General features: G+C 47.1%; 1 protein-coding gene across 3 annotated transcripts in view; it reads left to right on the top strand.

Annotated features, from left to right (window-relative positions):
• The window catches only part of itgb6 (integrin, beta 6), a 139,927-nt gene that overhangs the window by 106,372 nt on the left and 19,246 nt on the right, over nt 1–14,309 (top strand). For all 3 annotated transcript variants that reach the window (XM_072474525.1, XM_072474518.1, XM_072474534.1), the window contains 2 exons: nt 1,454–1,676; nt 7,679–7,776. In XM_072474525.1, coding sequence (XP_072330626.1) covers nt 1,454–1,676; nt 7,679–7,776 — 321 coding nt within the window. The remainder of the gene's footprint in view (nt 1–1,453; nt 1,677–7,678; nt 7,777–14,309) is intronic.

A 14,309-nucleotide genomic window follows, 5' to 3' on the forward strand; every position in this document is an offset into this window, starting at 1 on the left:
CTGCTGAAACCCATTTATTTTGATATCCATGATCAGCGTAAGAGTTCTTCCTGTTTATTCCCTTGATTTCTATTACTTTTATTTTATTATTTTTGGCCTGTGGACCCATAATCGGAATGTGCCTTTAAGCAGAAGAGTGCTTGCCAGCACTTTGCGTTCCCAGATTTTGTATTTTGGAGAGAAGAAACTAGACTCGTCGGCACCAAAAGAATCTTAGGAACCGGTTTTGGAGGAAGTCGGTTTGATTGGCTGACTGGCAATCAGTGGGTTGGCCAGGGACTGTGCTCTGCCTGACAACAATTGGTGATTGGTTCCTGCCAGGTGGTTTTTATGGAGCGAACCTGCAGAAACCTCTAGAACCTCGAAGGAAGAGGGGCTATGTTTCCTCCCTCTCTGTGTGTCTCTGTGAGTCTGCAGTGAACATCTTTGCAAGCTGAAGGAAAATAATGTACCCAACTGAAGACCTAACCTGAGAAAGAAACTAATTCAAAAATATCCATCTGAATCAAAGATCTTACCTTTTTATTTTATTATATTTTCTTTATCTCTCAACCGTCGTTTTCCCTCTGTGTTGTTTGTCTATGTGTCTTTGTATGTGTAGAGATTGGGGGAAGTTAGAAAGTAGTGGGGGGGGGGGGGGGCGGGGGGGGGGGGGTAAGAATCAGATAGTAGGTAGCCAGTTGTATTATTTGCCTATTTAATTATAATTACTGTTTATAATAAAAGGTTACTTGTGTTTAAATTTACAAACCTGGCAACTTTGGTCAATCTGACTCAACCAAAGCCACAAGTATTAACATAAAATCTAAATGAGCTTTGACAAAGGGTCATCTGGACTCGAAATGTGAGCTCTTTTCTCTTCCTACAGATGCTGCCAGACCTGCTGAGATTTTCCAGCATTTTCTGTTTGGAATATAAAATATAATTTCACTTGTGTTGCGACTCTGTGTCGAGTGGGGCTGGAATTGGTCATGCACTAGGCCAAGGTGTCGAAACATCAGTTGCTAAAAAGCAGCCTGCTTGATTGACACCCTAAACACCACCTTAATCATTCACTCCCTCTACCACCGGCATGGTGTTCCCATATGTTTGTTGTCTTTGGAAACCCACGCAGACACAGGGAGTATGTACAAACTCCACATAGTCACCCAAGGTCGAAATTGAACCCGAGTCCCTGGTGCTGTGAGGCAACATTGCTAACCATTGTGCCAACGGGCCGCTCAGATATGTTTAATAAATCGATCAAACTGGCCTAGGCTAAGCCTGTACAGAACTTTTTCAGAGTACTTCAAATCAGCCATTTGAACTAATATTTAGGTTTAGGGCTAATATATGTTAAGACTCCTAATTGAAATGTTGCAACATGTTTAAACAATAGCGTACTGAAAGTATGTTTTAATGAAATACTGACAATGAGTCTCAGCAAAGGTTTAATATTCATTTTCTTTCCTAGGCCACGGGCTATGTGATTGTGGGGAATGTCACTGCAACCAAGGATGGAATGGTGAATATTGTAATTGCACCACAAACACAGACCTCTGTATTTCTGAAAATGGAGCCCTATGTAGTGGACGTGGAGAGTGCATCTGTGGCAAATGTGTCTGCGTGCACTCTGGGGCCTCTGGGGATAAATGTGAAAAATGCCCAACTTGTTATGACCCCTGCATTTCTAAAAGGTAATCTCCTTTGTTTGATAAGAAAGGAATATATAGGGAACAGGTAACTGGTCTAATTCCATGACCAAAAATTCACAAAGCAAAAAACCTGGAAAGATGTGCAGGTTATGTGGATTGGCCATGATAAATTGCCCTTAGTGTCCAAAATTGCCCTTAGTGTTGGGTGGGGTTACTGGGTTATGGGGATAGGGTGGAGGTGTTGACCTTGGGTAGGGTGCTCTTTCCAAGAGCTGGTGCAGACTCGATGGGCCGAAAGGCCTCCTTCTGCAGTGTAAATTCTATTTTAAAAAAACTCCCGACTATAAACAGATCCCCCAAACCGCCCGCTGCCACCCCCAAAACCCCCTATTCAGCCCCCCCAGAGCAAACCGGCGATTGCCACATATTGGTGCCCACACCAAAGCCCCCTCCAGCCCCATGTGCTGCCGCCACTGTCTCCACACCCTCAGGGATGCCACCACTACCGGGCTTGTGGAGTACCAGGCTGGCGAGAACGACAGAGGCACCGATAACAGTGTCCCCAAACGCGTGTCACTACGTGAGGCCGCCTCCATCCGCTCCCATACCGACCCCTCACCCATTACCCATTTGCTCACCATTGCAATATTTGCCACTCAGTCGTAGTTTATGAAACTTGGAATACCCAGCCACCCCCCCCCCCCCCCCCCCCCCGGCCACCTCCGCCCGCTCCAGCAGCACCTTCTTATCAATTATAGTTTGACTGATTCAGAAAAGCTGGGTACTGGAGACAGCCCTGTCTCCTGTGCCCGCAGTTCTCTTCCTGTTCTAGGTCATCTTTAAAGGTTGATAACTTCCTCTGTTTTTTGTTGGAAAACTGTTAGAGTCTTCATATAGAGTTAAATGCGAAATCTGAACAAATAAGTGTGGCAGCTCTGTTATCCGTGCTGAGAAAAGAGTTCCAGAAGCTGTATTGCACCCCAGACTTCACTGAGGAGCAGGAAAGCCAATCTTGTGAATCTTTGGAGGCCATGTAGACCCACTTAGAATCTTCTACAAATGTAACTTTTGAATAATATGTGTTCAACACCAGAGCTCAGGAAGAGGGGGAGAATATTGATTAGTATGTGACTGCATTGAGACAAATAACTGAATACTAAGAGTTAGAGTAACTGAAGGATGACCTGATCAGAGATATGATTGTCTTTGGAATCCTGTGAGAGCACATCCGGTGAGTGAAGAAAAACTTACTCTCAAGAAAGTTATTGACATGCGCAGAAGCTCTGATATGATTAATCATCAGCTGAAGAGTATTGATGGTAGAACTGAATTAGACTTTTCACTATGCAGAGAGGCAGTTCAGGGGCGGGATTCTCCGCCCTGCCACTGTTTTAATCACAGTCTGAAAAAAAAGGTTTCACATGTAAACAAAGGGACAATCACCACAACACCAGTGCTACATGCAACATCATGAGCTTCACAGACCTGCATGGAATTGCTCAAGGTGGCCACGATTTCACTGATACCCAAAAAAGATAAAGACCTGATGAAATGTGGATCATACAGACCCATTTCACTGCTGAATGTGGACGCAAAAATACTCACAAAGGTCCTGGCCAAAAGGCTGGAGTGCTGCGTACCGGAGGTGGTCACGAAGAACAAAGAACAAAGAAAAATTACAGCACAGGAACAAGCCCTTCGGCCCTCCAAGCCTGCGCCGATCCAGATCCTCTATCTAAAACTGTCGCCTATTTTCTAAGGATCTGTATCCCTCTGCTCTCTGCCCATTCATGTATCTGTCTAGATACATCTTAAATGACGCTATCATGCCCGCCTCTACCACCTCCGCCGGCAATGCGTTCCAGGCACCCACCACCCTCTGCGTAAAGAACTTTCCACGCATATCTCCCTTAAACTTTTTCCCTCTCACCTTGAACTCGTGACCCCTAGTAATTGAGTCCCCCACTCTGGGAAAAAGCTTCTTGCTATCCACCCTGTCTATACCTCTCATGATTTTGTCGACCTCAATGAGGTCCCCCCTCAACCTCTGTCTTTCTAATGGAAATAATCCTAATCTACTCAACCTCTCTTCATAACTAGCGCCCTCCATGCCAGGCAATATTCTGGTGAACCTCCCCTGCACCTTCTCCAAAGCATCCACATCCTTTTGGTAATGTGGCGACCAGAACTGTATGCAGTATTTCAAATGTGGCCGAACCAAAGTCTTATACAACTGTAACATGACCTGCCAACTCTTGTACTCAATACCCCTTCCGATGAAGGAAAGCATGCCGTATGCCTTCTTGACCACTAGCAGAGGACCAAACGGGCTTTGTCAGGGGTAGGCAGCTCACAGCGAACATCAGGCGGCTGCTGAACGTAATAATGACCCGCCCCTGGGGAGAGAACACCAAAGGTGATTGTCTCCCTGGACGCAGAAAAGGCCTTTCGACAGAGTCGATTGGAATTACCTCCTCGAGATACTGGAACGGTTTGGGCTAGGAGCGGGGTTCACCGCCTGGGTGAGGCTTTTGTACACCGCTTTCAAAGCGAGTGTCCAAACTAACACAACCAGCTCTAAATACTTCTAGCTGCAGAGAGGAACAAGACAGGACTGCCCCCTGTCCCCACTTTCGTTGGCGTTAGCGATCGAACCCCTAGCGCTAGCCCTGCGGGATGCGAAAAGCTGGAAGGGAATCCGGAGAGGAGACAGAGAGCACAGAGTTTCACTCTATGCAGATGATCTGTTCCTCTATGTCTCGAAGCCACGGAAAGGACTGAAGGCAATACTGCAGATCCTGAAAGAGTTTGGAAACTTTGTGGGCTACAAACTTAACCTGGGCAAGAGTGAGGCATTCCCAGTGAACCCAAATGGAGGAGGGGCAAAGCTGGAGGTGCTCCTGTTTAAAACGGCCCAGAACAGATTCCGTTACCTGGAGATGCAGATAGCCAGAGACTGGGCACTGATCCACAAGTGGAACCTGACCAGCCTGGTGGAGGAAGTAAAAAAGGACCTACAAAGGTGGGGCTCACTCCCACTCTCCCTGGCGGGAAGAGTGCAAACGATCAAGATGAACGTACTGCCAAGGTTCCTCTGCCTGTTCAGATCCATTCCGATCCTCATCCCCAAGGTCTTTGTGCAAAACATAAACAGTCTAATCATGGTGTTTGTGTGTGTGTGTGTGGGTAGGGGTAAGAATCCGAGAATTCACAAACCAACACTGCAAAGAAGGAAAATCAAAGGGAGCGTGGCTTTACCGAACCTACAATACTACCACTGGGCAGCAACGGCAGAAAGAGTGAGGGGATGGGTACACGAACCCGGCGCAGATTAGGTACAAATGGAGGCGGCCTCCTGTAAAGGAACGACCCTCCAGGCCCTGACTACAGCAGCACTCCCATCCTCTTCAACAAGATACACAATGGGCCCAGTGGTAGCGGCCACGCTGAGAACGCGGGCCCAGCTGAGACAACATTTCGGACTAACTAAAATGTCCCTCTTGGCCCCCATCTGCGGCAATCACAAATTCCCCCCAGCCATGCTAGACACCTTCTAGATGAGAAAGTGGAAACTAGCAAAAGGACAGGAAATGAGACACATCCAAATAAAACACTTCCTCCGCAAAGGGACAGTAGGGTACCCTAGGGCCCCAGAAAACACACTACTAGAGCGCCTGATAGGCACAAGCAGCAAGGAGGGGGGACTATGTGGGAGAATATGCTGACAGTTACTGGGCAGAGCTCGAACACCACTGGACGAGACCAGACAAAAATGGGAGTACGAACTGGGGACAGAGGTAGGGTGGAGTCTCTGGCGTGAAGCAATGAGCAGGGCTAACTCCACCTCCTCCTGCGCAAGGCTCAGCCTAATGCAGCTCAAAGTGGTACACAGAGCGCACCTGACCAGAACCCGAATGAGCAGGTTCTTCCCGGAGGTGGAGGATAAATGTGAGCGGTGCCAGAGGGGCCCGGCCAACCACACCCACATGTTCTGGACCTGTCCCAAACTTGCTGGGTTCTGGACAGCCTTCACCGAGGCAATGTCCAAGGTTGTGGGGGTGAGGGTGAAGCCATGCCCCATAGTGGCAATCTTCGGGGTATCGGAGCATCCAGAGTTACATATGGGGAAGGGGGCTAACGCCCTTGCTTTCGCTTCCCTAATCGCCCGCCGGAGAATCCTGCTCGGCCGGCGATCAGCAGCACCGCCCACAGCTGCAGACTGGCTTGTTGACCTCTCGGAATTTCTCCACCTGAAGAAGATTAAGTACACCACCCGAGGGTCAGAGGAAGGCTTCCTGGATATTTGGGGGCAGTTTGTCGGTCTGTTCCAAAACCTGTCGAGACCGGAAACAAGGAGTAAGTTAAGAACAAAAAACAAGATAGATGAGGAACCAAAGGACTGCGCAACCTGGGGTGGAGGGGGGTGGGGGAGGGAGGGTGTGGGGGGGGGGGGGGGGGGGGAGTTGGGGGGGAAGACGGAAGAAAGGTGGAGAAACCATAAAAACAAGAGAGGAGTGGGGGAGCTAACCCCCACCTTGAAAATAAAAGCAAAGCGCAGCTGAAGTCAACAGGGGGAGGGGGGAAGGGACAGGGGGGTACGCAAGTGAGGGGGGGGGCAAGGGTCAGGCAGGAGGGGGGAGGGACCATAGGCCAACCCAGAGGGTGGTGAAATGTAGATTGGGTCAATTAAAAGAAAGACAAAATAAACCTTTCTGCACAATAAAGTAAACGCGCGTAAGAAAAATGTGATGTATATATATAATTATTTATAAGTATGAGAAATGCCAGTAAAAAGATTTAAAAACTAAATAATAAATCAGTCACTTAAGGGCCTCTTGGAAAGGACAGATGGGCTGGTGTAGCTGTTTACTATTCCATTGTAAAATCGAGGAGCACGGCGGACGCCATTGGGATGGCTTCAGGACGTCGCCTGAGGCCCTCCCCGATGCTCCGCCACCGATGGGTCGACTTCCCGACGCCGTCGGTCGCGTGGTCCTCTCAATTTTCGTGGACCTCGCATGGCGGCTGCGGACTGTGTCCAACGCCACCGCAGTCGGTGGGGGGAGCCGATTCGCTGGCCAGTGGGGCTTCGGCGCTGGCTGGGGGGACTGGTGGGGGGTGGTCCTGGGGTGGCGACGGGGGTTACAGGGTGGCACGATCTGGCAGGCCGGGTCCGCACTCAGCCGGTGGCATGGTGTGCTGCGCGGCCACCGCAGGTCACCGCCATGCGCATGCGTGGCCACGGACCCGGCCATTCTGCGTCCATATCGGCAGATAAAGCCGGGGGCTTTACGTGACGCGGCTGCTAGCCCCCCACCGGGCGGAGCATCCGTGAGGGGGAGCCGCCGACTTTTTGATCGTAAGACCAGACGCTTCCTCCGGACATAGCCGCAAAATCAGAGAATCCAGCCCATAATATTTTGAGCTTCAAATTGCCACACTAACAGAAATTCAGTTACTTCTCACCAAAATGGAAAGTAATGATGCTTTAAAGAAATACTTGTCCAACTTTTCCCAAAAACCCTCAGAATGAATTTGGCTGACCTTTAATACTTTCATACAACAACTGTTGTAGACAGAGATATTTGACACATCTCTGTCCTTAACATTGGAATGCCATTTATCCCTGTTATCTTTCAGCAACTTCTCTTTTTAAAATAGCCCTTGGCACATTTTTGTCTCCAAGATAATTTATGATAGAATTACATGTCTCGAACGAGGTTCTGTAGCTGTTTTGAAAACATTCCCTGTCATGTAATATATGAGATGCTTTTTTAAAAAAAGAACTAGGAATATCTAAAGCTTTCTTGTCTGCAAGGGATATGCCAGGAGTGCTTTTTGACTCCTCTGAGAAAAATACCCTTCTGAATAATGCTTGTCAAATATCAACTATATAAATGTCAACCTCCAAAGACATTTTGGATAGCTGCATATAGTGCAGAGATTGTGTTGGTTTCTAGATCTTAAGAACCATATAAATTTAATTCTTTACTGGTGGAGACAAAGGCCTGGTCGTTATTGATCTTGCATGATGGTATTTCCAGGAGCTGTGTTGAATGTTTCCTGTCGAATGTGGATGGATCAGTAGAAGAATGCCAAGAAAAATGCATGTTAGTTGATTCGACGGTCAATCAAACAGCAGGTAACAAATATTACTTTCATGTGAAAATAATAAAACCAAAACAAGCTCAGAATTATTTTTACTTGAATTTAATTCAGTTTTGATGCGGTGATTGTTTTGATCTCAACAGATCTGTGGATTTAAGATAGTCTGAGAACAAATCAAAATATGTAGAATTATCACGATTCAGACAGAGAGGGTCAGTGTTTCGTTCAAGCGTACCGCTGGTCATTTCATGTCTAATATTTGCAACATGTCTTTTCATGGAAATGAGATATAAATTAACATTTGATTCAAACTTCCGGTGATTATAAAGAAATATACACCTTAATCTGATACCTTTAGAACAACACCTGTTGTTAGCTGATCTGAACATGAGTGCGGCCTCAACCGGGACCTGGGATTCATGTCGCATTACATTAATCTCCCACCATCTGGCCTGCGAAATCCTACCAACTGTCCTGGCTTGATACAATTCACACCTCTTTAACCTGGGGTTACCCCATCTCTGGATCTGTAAAGATTTAATCACCTGCTAATGGTCGCATTCCTAGCATTGTTTGGCATCTTTGAATTTGTCTATATATGTGTTTCTGGAACAGACCTCTTCATTCACCTGAGGAAGGAGCAGTGCTCCGAAAGCTAGTGACGTTGAAACAAACCTGTTGGACTTTAACCTGGTGTTGTAAGACTTCTTACTGATCTGAACCAAGGAAGTAGTAGAGACATTAAAGAGACCTCAACCAAAGTTCACATTTATGATCATTATCCAGTGATCCCTTCTGAAAGTACACAGCCCAGGAAATCCAATTCTCAAATAAATGAAAAATGGTCCTTTGCATTTGCTACCAGATAGATGGTGACACCCACAGAACTATGTCCCAGCATTAGTTACTGACCTCAGGAGAAATGTTGGGGAGAAAAACATGGAAATTGAGGAAAATGAACTTATTTCCTGCGATTCTCCCAATGCTGGGGCTGGTTTAACACAGGGCTAAATAGCTGGCTTTTAATGCAGACCAAGCAGGCCAAGCAGCACGGGTTCAATTCCCGTACCAGCCTCCCTGAACTGGCGCCGGAATGTGGCGACTAGGGGCTTCTCACAGTAACTCGATTTGAAGCCTACTTGTGACAATAAGCGATTTTCATTTCATTTTTCATGCCACAAGTTGAGTAATTTCCCTACTTTACGAAAGGAGTATATTAAAGAGAAATATTTTGGTGTTTCGGTTCCTTTCAAATAAAGGCCTTTAAGAAGGGAATTTAGCTTTAAAATCCTGAATCTATATATTCCTGAATTTAAAGTCCTTAATCTAAATAAAGCAAACTACAATGGTATGAGGTGCAAGTTGGCTCTGGTGGATTCGGGAATGTTACTTAAAGGGATGACGGTGGATACGCAATGGCAAATATTCAAAGAGCGCATGGGTGAATTGCAACAATTGTCCATTCCTGTCTGGTGCAAAAATAAAACGGGAAAGGTGGCCATACCATGGCTTATAAGGGAAATTAAAGATAGTATTAGATTCAAGGAAGAAGCATACAAATTGGCCAGTAAAAACAGCAGACCTGAGAATTGGGAACATTTTGGAATTCAGAAAAGGAGGATAAAGGGATTGACTAAAAAGGGGAAATTAGAGTATGAGAGGAAGCTTGCAGGGACCAACAAAAACTGACTGTAGAAACTTCCATTGGTATGTGAAGGGAAAAAGACTGGTGAAGACAAATGTAGGTCCCTTATGGTCAGAAACAGGGGAATTTATAATGGGGAAGAAAGAAATGACGACCAACTAAATACTTAATTTAGTTATGTCTTCACAAAAGAGGGCACAAATAACGTACCAGAAATGTTGGGGAACACAGGGTTTAGTGAGATGGAGAAACTGAAATAAATCAGCATTGGTAGGGAAATGGTGTTGGGGAAATTTATGGGATTGAAGACCAATAAATCTAGAGGGCCTGATAATCTACATCCCAGGCTACGTAAGGAAGTGGCCCTAATGTAAAGTCTCGGACAAGCGACCACTCGGTCGATGACTGCAGAAAATCTTGGTTTTATTCTCATTACTATCCTCTCCTCCTACTCCCCGAAGGTTCTCCTGCACCCTGCCCATTCTCGGGCCTTGGTATTTATATCCCAGCGGTCCGAGGAAAAAGGGGGCAGCCCCGCCACCTCATCTGAGGCCACAGGGACTGTGATGTAGCAGATTCCTGAGCCTCCCATAAGGTTGTAACACCGCTCCAACCCCCCTCCCACCCCCACCCCTCCCCAAGTCCGGTACATCATCCATTTCGATGGCTCTCTTCATCAAGGGCTGATTATCTGGCACTCACCGCTCCAGGCACAGAGGGGTGTAACAGACTGGGGAATATCACTTCCTGGTCGAACATCTGGGTGGTTCCTCAGCCTTTTTTTTGGCGATCACCCCAGATCTGCATCGAATTCCATGGACAAAAATTCCATGCCCAACTCCTGGTCGGACTTGTCGACCTCCTACATTTCAGAGTCACAAGGCCCAGCTGCCTCGCTGGGTACCACCAGCAACTGCTCCAGAGAGAGGGGCATCACCTGGCTCGGGATCCGTGGTCTGTCTTCGGACACATGTTCCACTTGGTTCCGGAGATGGTCCACGTGTCGATTCCAGTCCTTTCCTTGTACCAGCACCCTATACAGGACCAGCCCAGACCATTTTATGATCATTCCCGGAATTCATAATGCCCGTTAGTTAAATTCCAGACGTAAACAGAGTCGCCAGTAGTGAATTTCCTCACGGGCCTGGCTCGCTTCGCTCTAGTCTGTTCCTGCTATTCACAGATCTCTCCCCGATGGCCGGCAAAACGAGGCTCAATTGCTCATCAAAAGCTTCATGGGTGTCACCCCAGTGGTATCGTGTGGCATGGTCCTATAGTAGAATAGGAAATGGTGAGCCTGGGGTCTGCTTTCTCATCCCAAGTTTGAATGTTTGTATGGCATGTTCTGCCAACCCATTTGAGGACGGATGATAAGTTGCGGTGCGGACATGATGGACCCATTTTGCTACAAAAATACGGAACCTCTAAACTAGTAAACGGGGTGCCATTGTCCGGCACCAGTACCTCCGGGAGTCCGCGAACACTAAAAGTCAGCCTGAGTCGCTCGGTGGTGGCACGAGATGTCTCCGTCATCATCAGCTGTACATCTTTCCATTTAGAATGTGCATCTCCTATGAATAGGTACATTGTCCCCGGAAAGGCCCTGCAAAATCTACATGGAGGCGGCACCATGGCCAGCCCGACCAATCCCACCCTCGTCGCCAGTGGAAAGTCTCAGGCAAGTGGCACTCAAAGTGATGACTAAAAAATGTTGATTTTAATCTCCTTACAATACACTCCTACTCCCCAAAGGGACTCCCATGCCTGGTCCACACCCGAGTCTCGGTATTTATATCCCAGTAGTCGTAGGAAAAAGGGGGTAGCCCCGTCCCCTCATCGGGGTAAATTGTATTCAGGTGAGGCCACAGGTATTCTGAAGTTACAGATCCATTGGCCTCCTATAAAGTTAGAACAGCTAGAAATAGTGGATGTACTGGCGGCTATCTTCCAAGATTCTATTCATTCTACAACAGTTCCTACAGATTGGAGAGTAGCTAATATAACACCACTATTTAAAAAGGAAGGTAGAGTGAATAAGGGAATTGCAAACTGGTCAGACTGACATCAGTAGTGGGGAAAATGCTAGAGTCCATTCTAAAAGATTTAATAGCAGAATACTTGGAAAACAATGGCAGGGCAGGACCGGACAGAGTCAGCACGGATTTATGAAAGGTAAATTATGCTTGACAAATAAATCTACTGGAATTCTTCAAGGATGTAATGAGTAGAGTTTATGAAGAGGAGCCAGTGGATGTGATTTATTTGGACTATCAGAAGGCTTTTGGTAATGTCCCACATAAGAGATCAGCGTGTAAAATCAAAACGCAGAGGATTGGGGGTAAAGTATTGAGCTGGATAGAAAACTGGTTGGCAGTGACTTATGGTGTACCGTAGGAATCAGTCCTCAGACCCCAGCAATTCACAATAATTGATTTAGATGAGAAAAGTAAATATAATATTTCCAAATTTGCTGATGACACAAAGCTGGGTGAGAGGGTGAGCTGTGAGGGGGATGCCGAGATGCTTCAGGGTGATTTCGACAAATTGATTGAGTAGGCAAGTGCATGGCAGATGCAGTATGATGTGGATAAATGTGTTATCCACTTTGATAGCAAAAATAGGATGGCAGATTATTATCTGAATAGCTATAGATTGACAGAAGGGAATGTGCAACAACACCTCATACACCAGTTGCTGATGCAGGTACAGAAGGCGGTGAGGAAGGCAAATGGTATGTTGAAATCCATAGCGAGAGGATTCAAGTACAGGAGCAGGTATGACTTGCTGCAATTATACAGGGCCTTGGTGAGACAGCCATGCCAACCGGCAACCGGATATTCCCGCCCGAGGTGAACGAACCTTTACATGGTCCCCGTACCGTCCATAGCAATCTTGCAGCAGGCACGGACAAGGAATCCAACCCCACATCTGGATTATTGTGTGCAGTTTTGATCTCCTTATCTGAGGAAGGCAGTTCTTTCTATGAAAGGAGCGCAGCAAAGGTTTACCAGACTGATTCCTGGGATTATGTGACTGATGAATGGGGGGAGATTGAGTTGGTTAGGATAATATTCGCTGGAGTTTAGAATGAGGGGCGACCTCAAAAGAAACCGATAAAATTCTCACAAAACTAAACAGGGTAGATGCAGGAAAGATGTCCCCAATGGCGAAAGGGGAGGCAGTAGCGCAATGGTATTGTCACGAGACTAGTAATCCAGAGATAATGTTCTGAAGACGTCAGTTTGAATCCCACCCAGGGAAGATGGTGGAATTTGAATTCAATAGAAATCTGGAACTAAAGGTCTACTGATGACCACAAAACCATTGTCAATTGTTGTAAAAACCCATCTGGTTCACTAATGTCCTTTAGATAAAGAAATCTGCCATCCTTACCTGGTTCGGCCTATACGTGACTCCAGAACCACCAGCAATGTGGTTGACTCTTAAATACCCTCCGGCATGGGCAACAAATTCTGGCCCAACCAGCGGCGCCCACATCCCCTGAACAAATTTTTTAAATGTTCATCACCAGGGATCACAGCCTGAAGATACAGGGTAGACCATTTTGGACTGAGATGGGGAGAAATTTCTTCACCCAGAGGGCGGGTCAAAAATGAAAACCAGTCGTGACGACCATGCCGGGGGTGTATAGGAACATTGCGTCCCCAGGTGATGCAGGACGTGGCTGAGGCCCTGGCAAGCGGACAATGCCAACCTGGCTGTGCCAACTGGCAGTGCAAGGGTGGCAGTACTCAGGACGTGCACGCTGGGGTTCCCCTTATGTATGTGGGGGAGGCGCAATCCTCGTGAGGGGGGTGGTTAGTATCTGCATTGGGATGGGGAGTGGAACTGGTGCCTGTGAAAGTGGAGGCGATGCTCTGGTCCTAGAGGCGGGTTTACCCCGAATCTGGGGGGAAGGGGCCGGGGAGTTGTGAGTCTAACAGGGAGGTGGGGGGGCCACACAGATGCATGTGAGGGGGTGGGAGTGCCCCAATCTTTGTGCAGTGGGGAGGGGGTAATGCCATGTTCTTAGTGTCGTGGTAGGGAGATGCCCCAATCTTAGCATTGCAGAGGGGGTACCCTGATACTTGGGCAGGGGGGGAGAGAGGGGTGGTTCCCGATGTCGGAATTTAACCCCGAGATCAGAGCGCCTTTTAAAAATGGTGTCCTGATCTCAGAATCCCGGCTTTGCCAGCATGTTTAGGCTGAGCCCCTGAAGGGAGATCTGTGATCTTTGCCAGTACGCTGAAATTGCACAGGGTGCCGTTTAATCAGGTGAGAAAAGGCATCTGTGAAGTTGATATGGTCCACACTGCTTTTCTTGCCTGATCCAGCATTCTACAGTTTTGGGAAAAGTCCGCCCAGTTTATTTTGCTGAATTTGGTTGGCACTGGAAAAATTTCCTGTCATACTTCAAATACTGCGAGAGGGTATTTTATGTCCACATAAGAACAGACAAGGTCCTGGTTTAACCTCCCATCAAATAGATAACTCCCAAGTACAGCTCTCCCTCAGAACTTCTCTGAACTGACAAGTCCCTGGAACTGGACTTGACCCTTCCGCATCAGAGCTGAGAGTGCTATCACTGAACCAAAAGTGAGATGAGGAGCCCCTTAACTTTTAATATTGTCCCCACAGAATCCCCCATCAACATTCTGGGAGAGGCCACTATCGACCAGAAACTTAATTGGACCACATAAATATAGTGGCTAGATGAGCAAGTCAGGTGCTGAGCATTCTGTGCCAAATTACTCACTTCCCGACTCCCAGAACCTTTCCACCCTCTCTAAGGCACAAGTCAGATGTGTAATGGAGTGCTGGCCAAGGCAAGAAGTATTAATATGCATTAGTTAGAATATTAGCAGTTCAGAGGCTTAGTTGCTAAGTGTCTTTTCCCTCTTGCACATGTTTCTCATAGTGAT

Source organism: Scyliorhinus torazame, chromosome 2 (genome assembly GCF_047496885.1).
Source record: "Scyliorhinus torazame isolate Kashiwa2021f chromosome 2, sScyTor2.1, whole genome shotgun sequence".
NCBI lineage: Eukaryota > Metazoa > Chordata > Chondrichthyes > Carcharhiniformes > Scyliorhinidae > Scyliorhinus > Scyliorhinus torazame.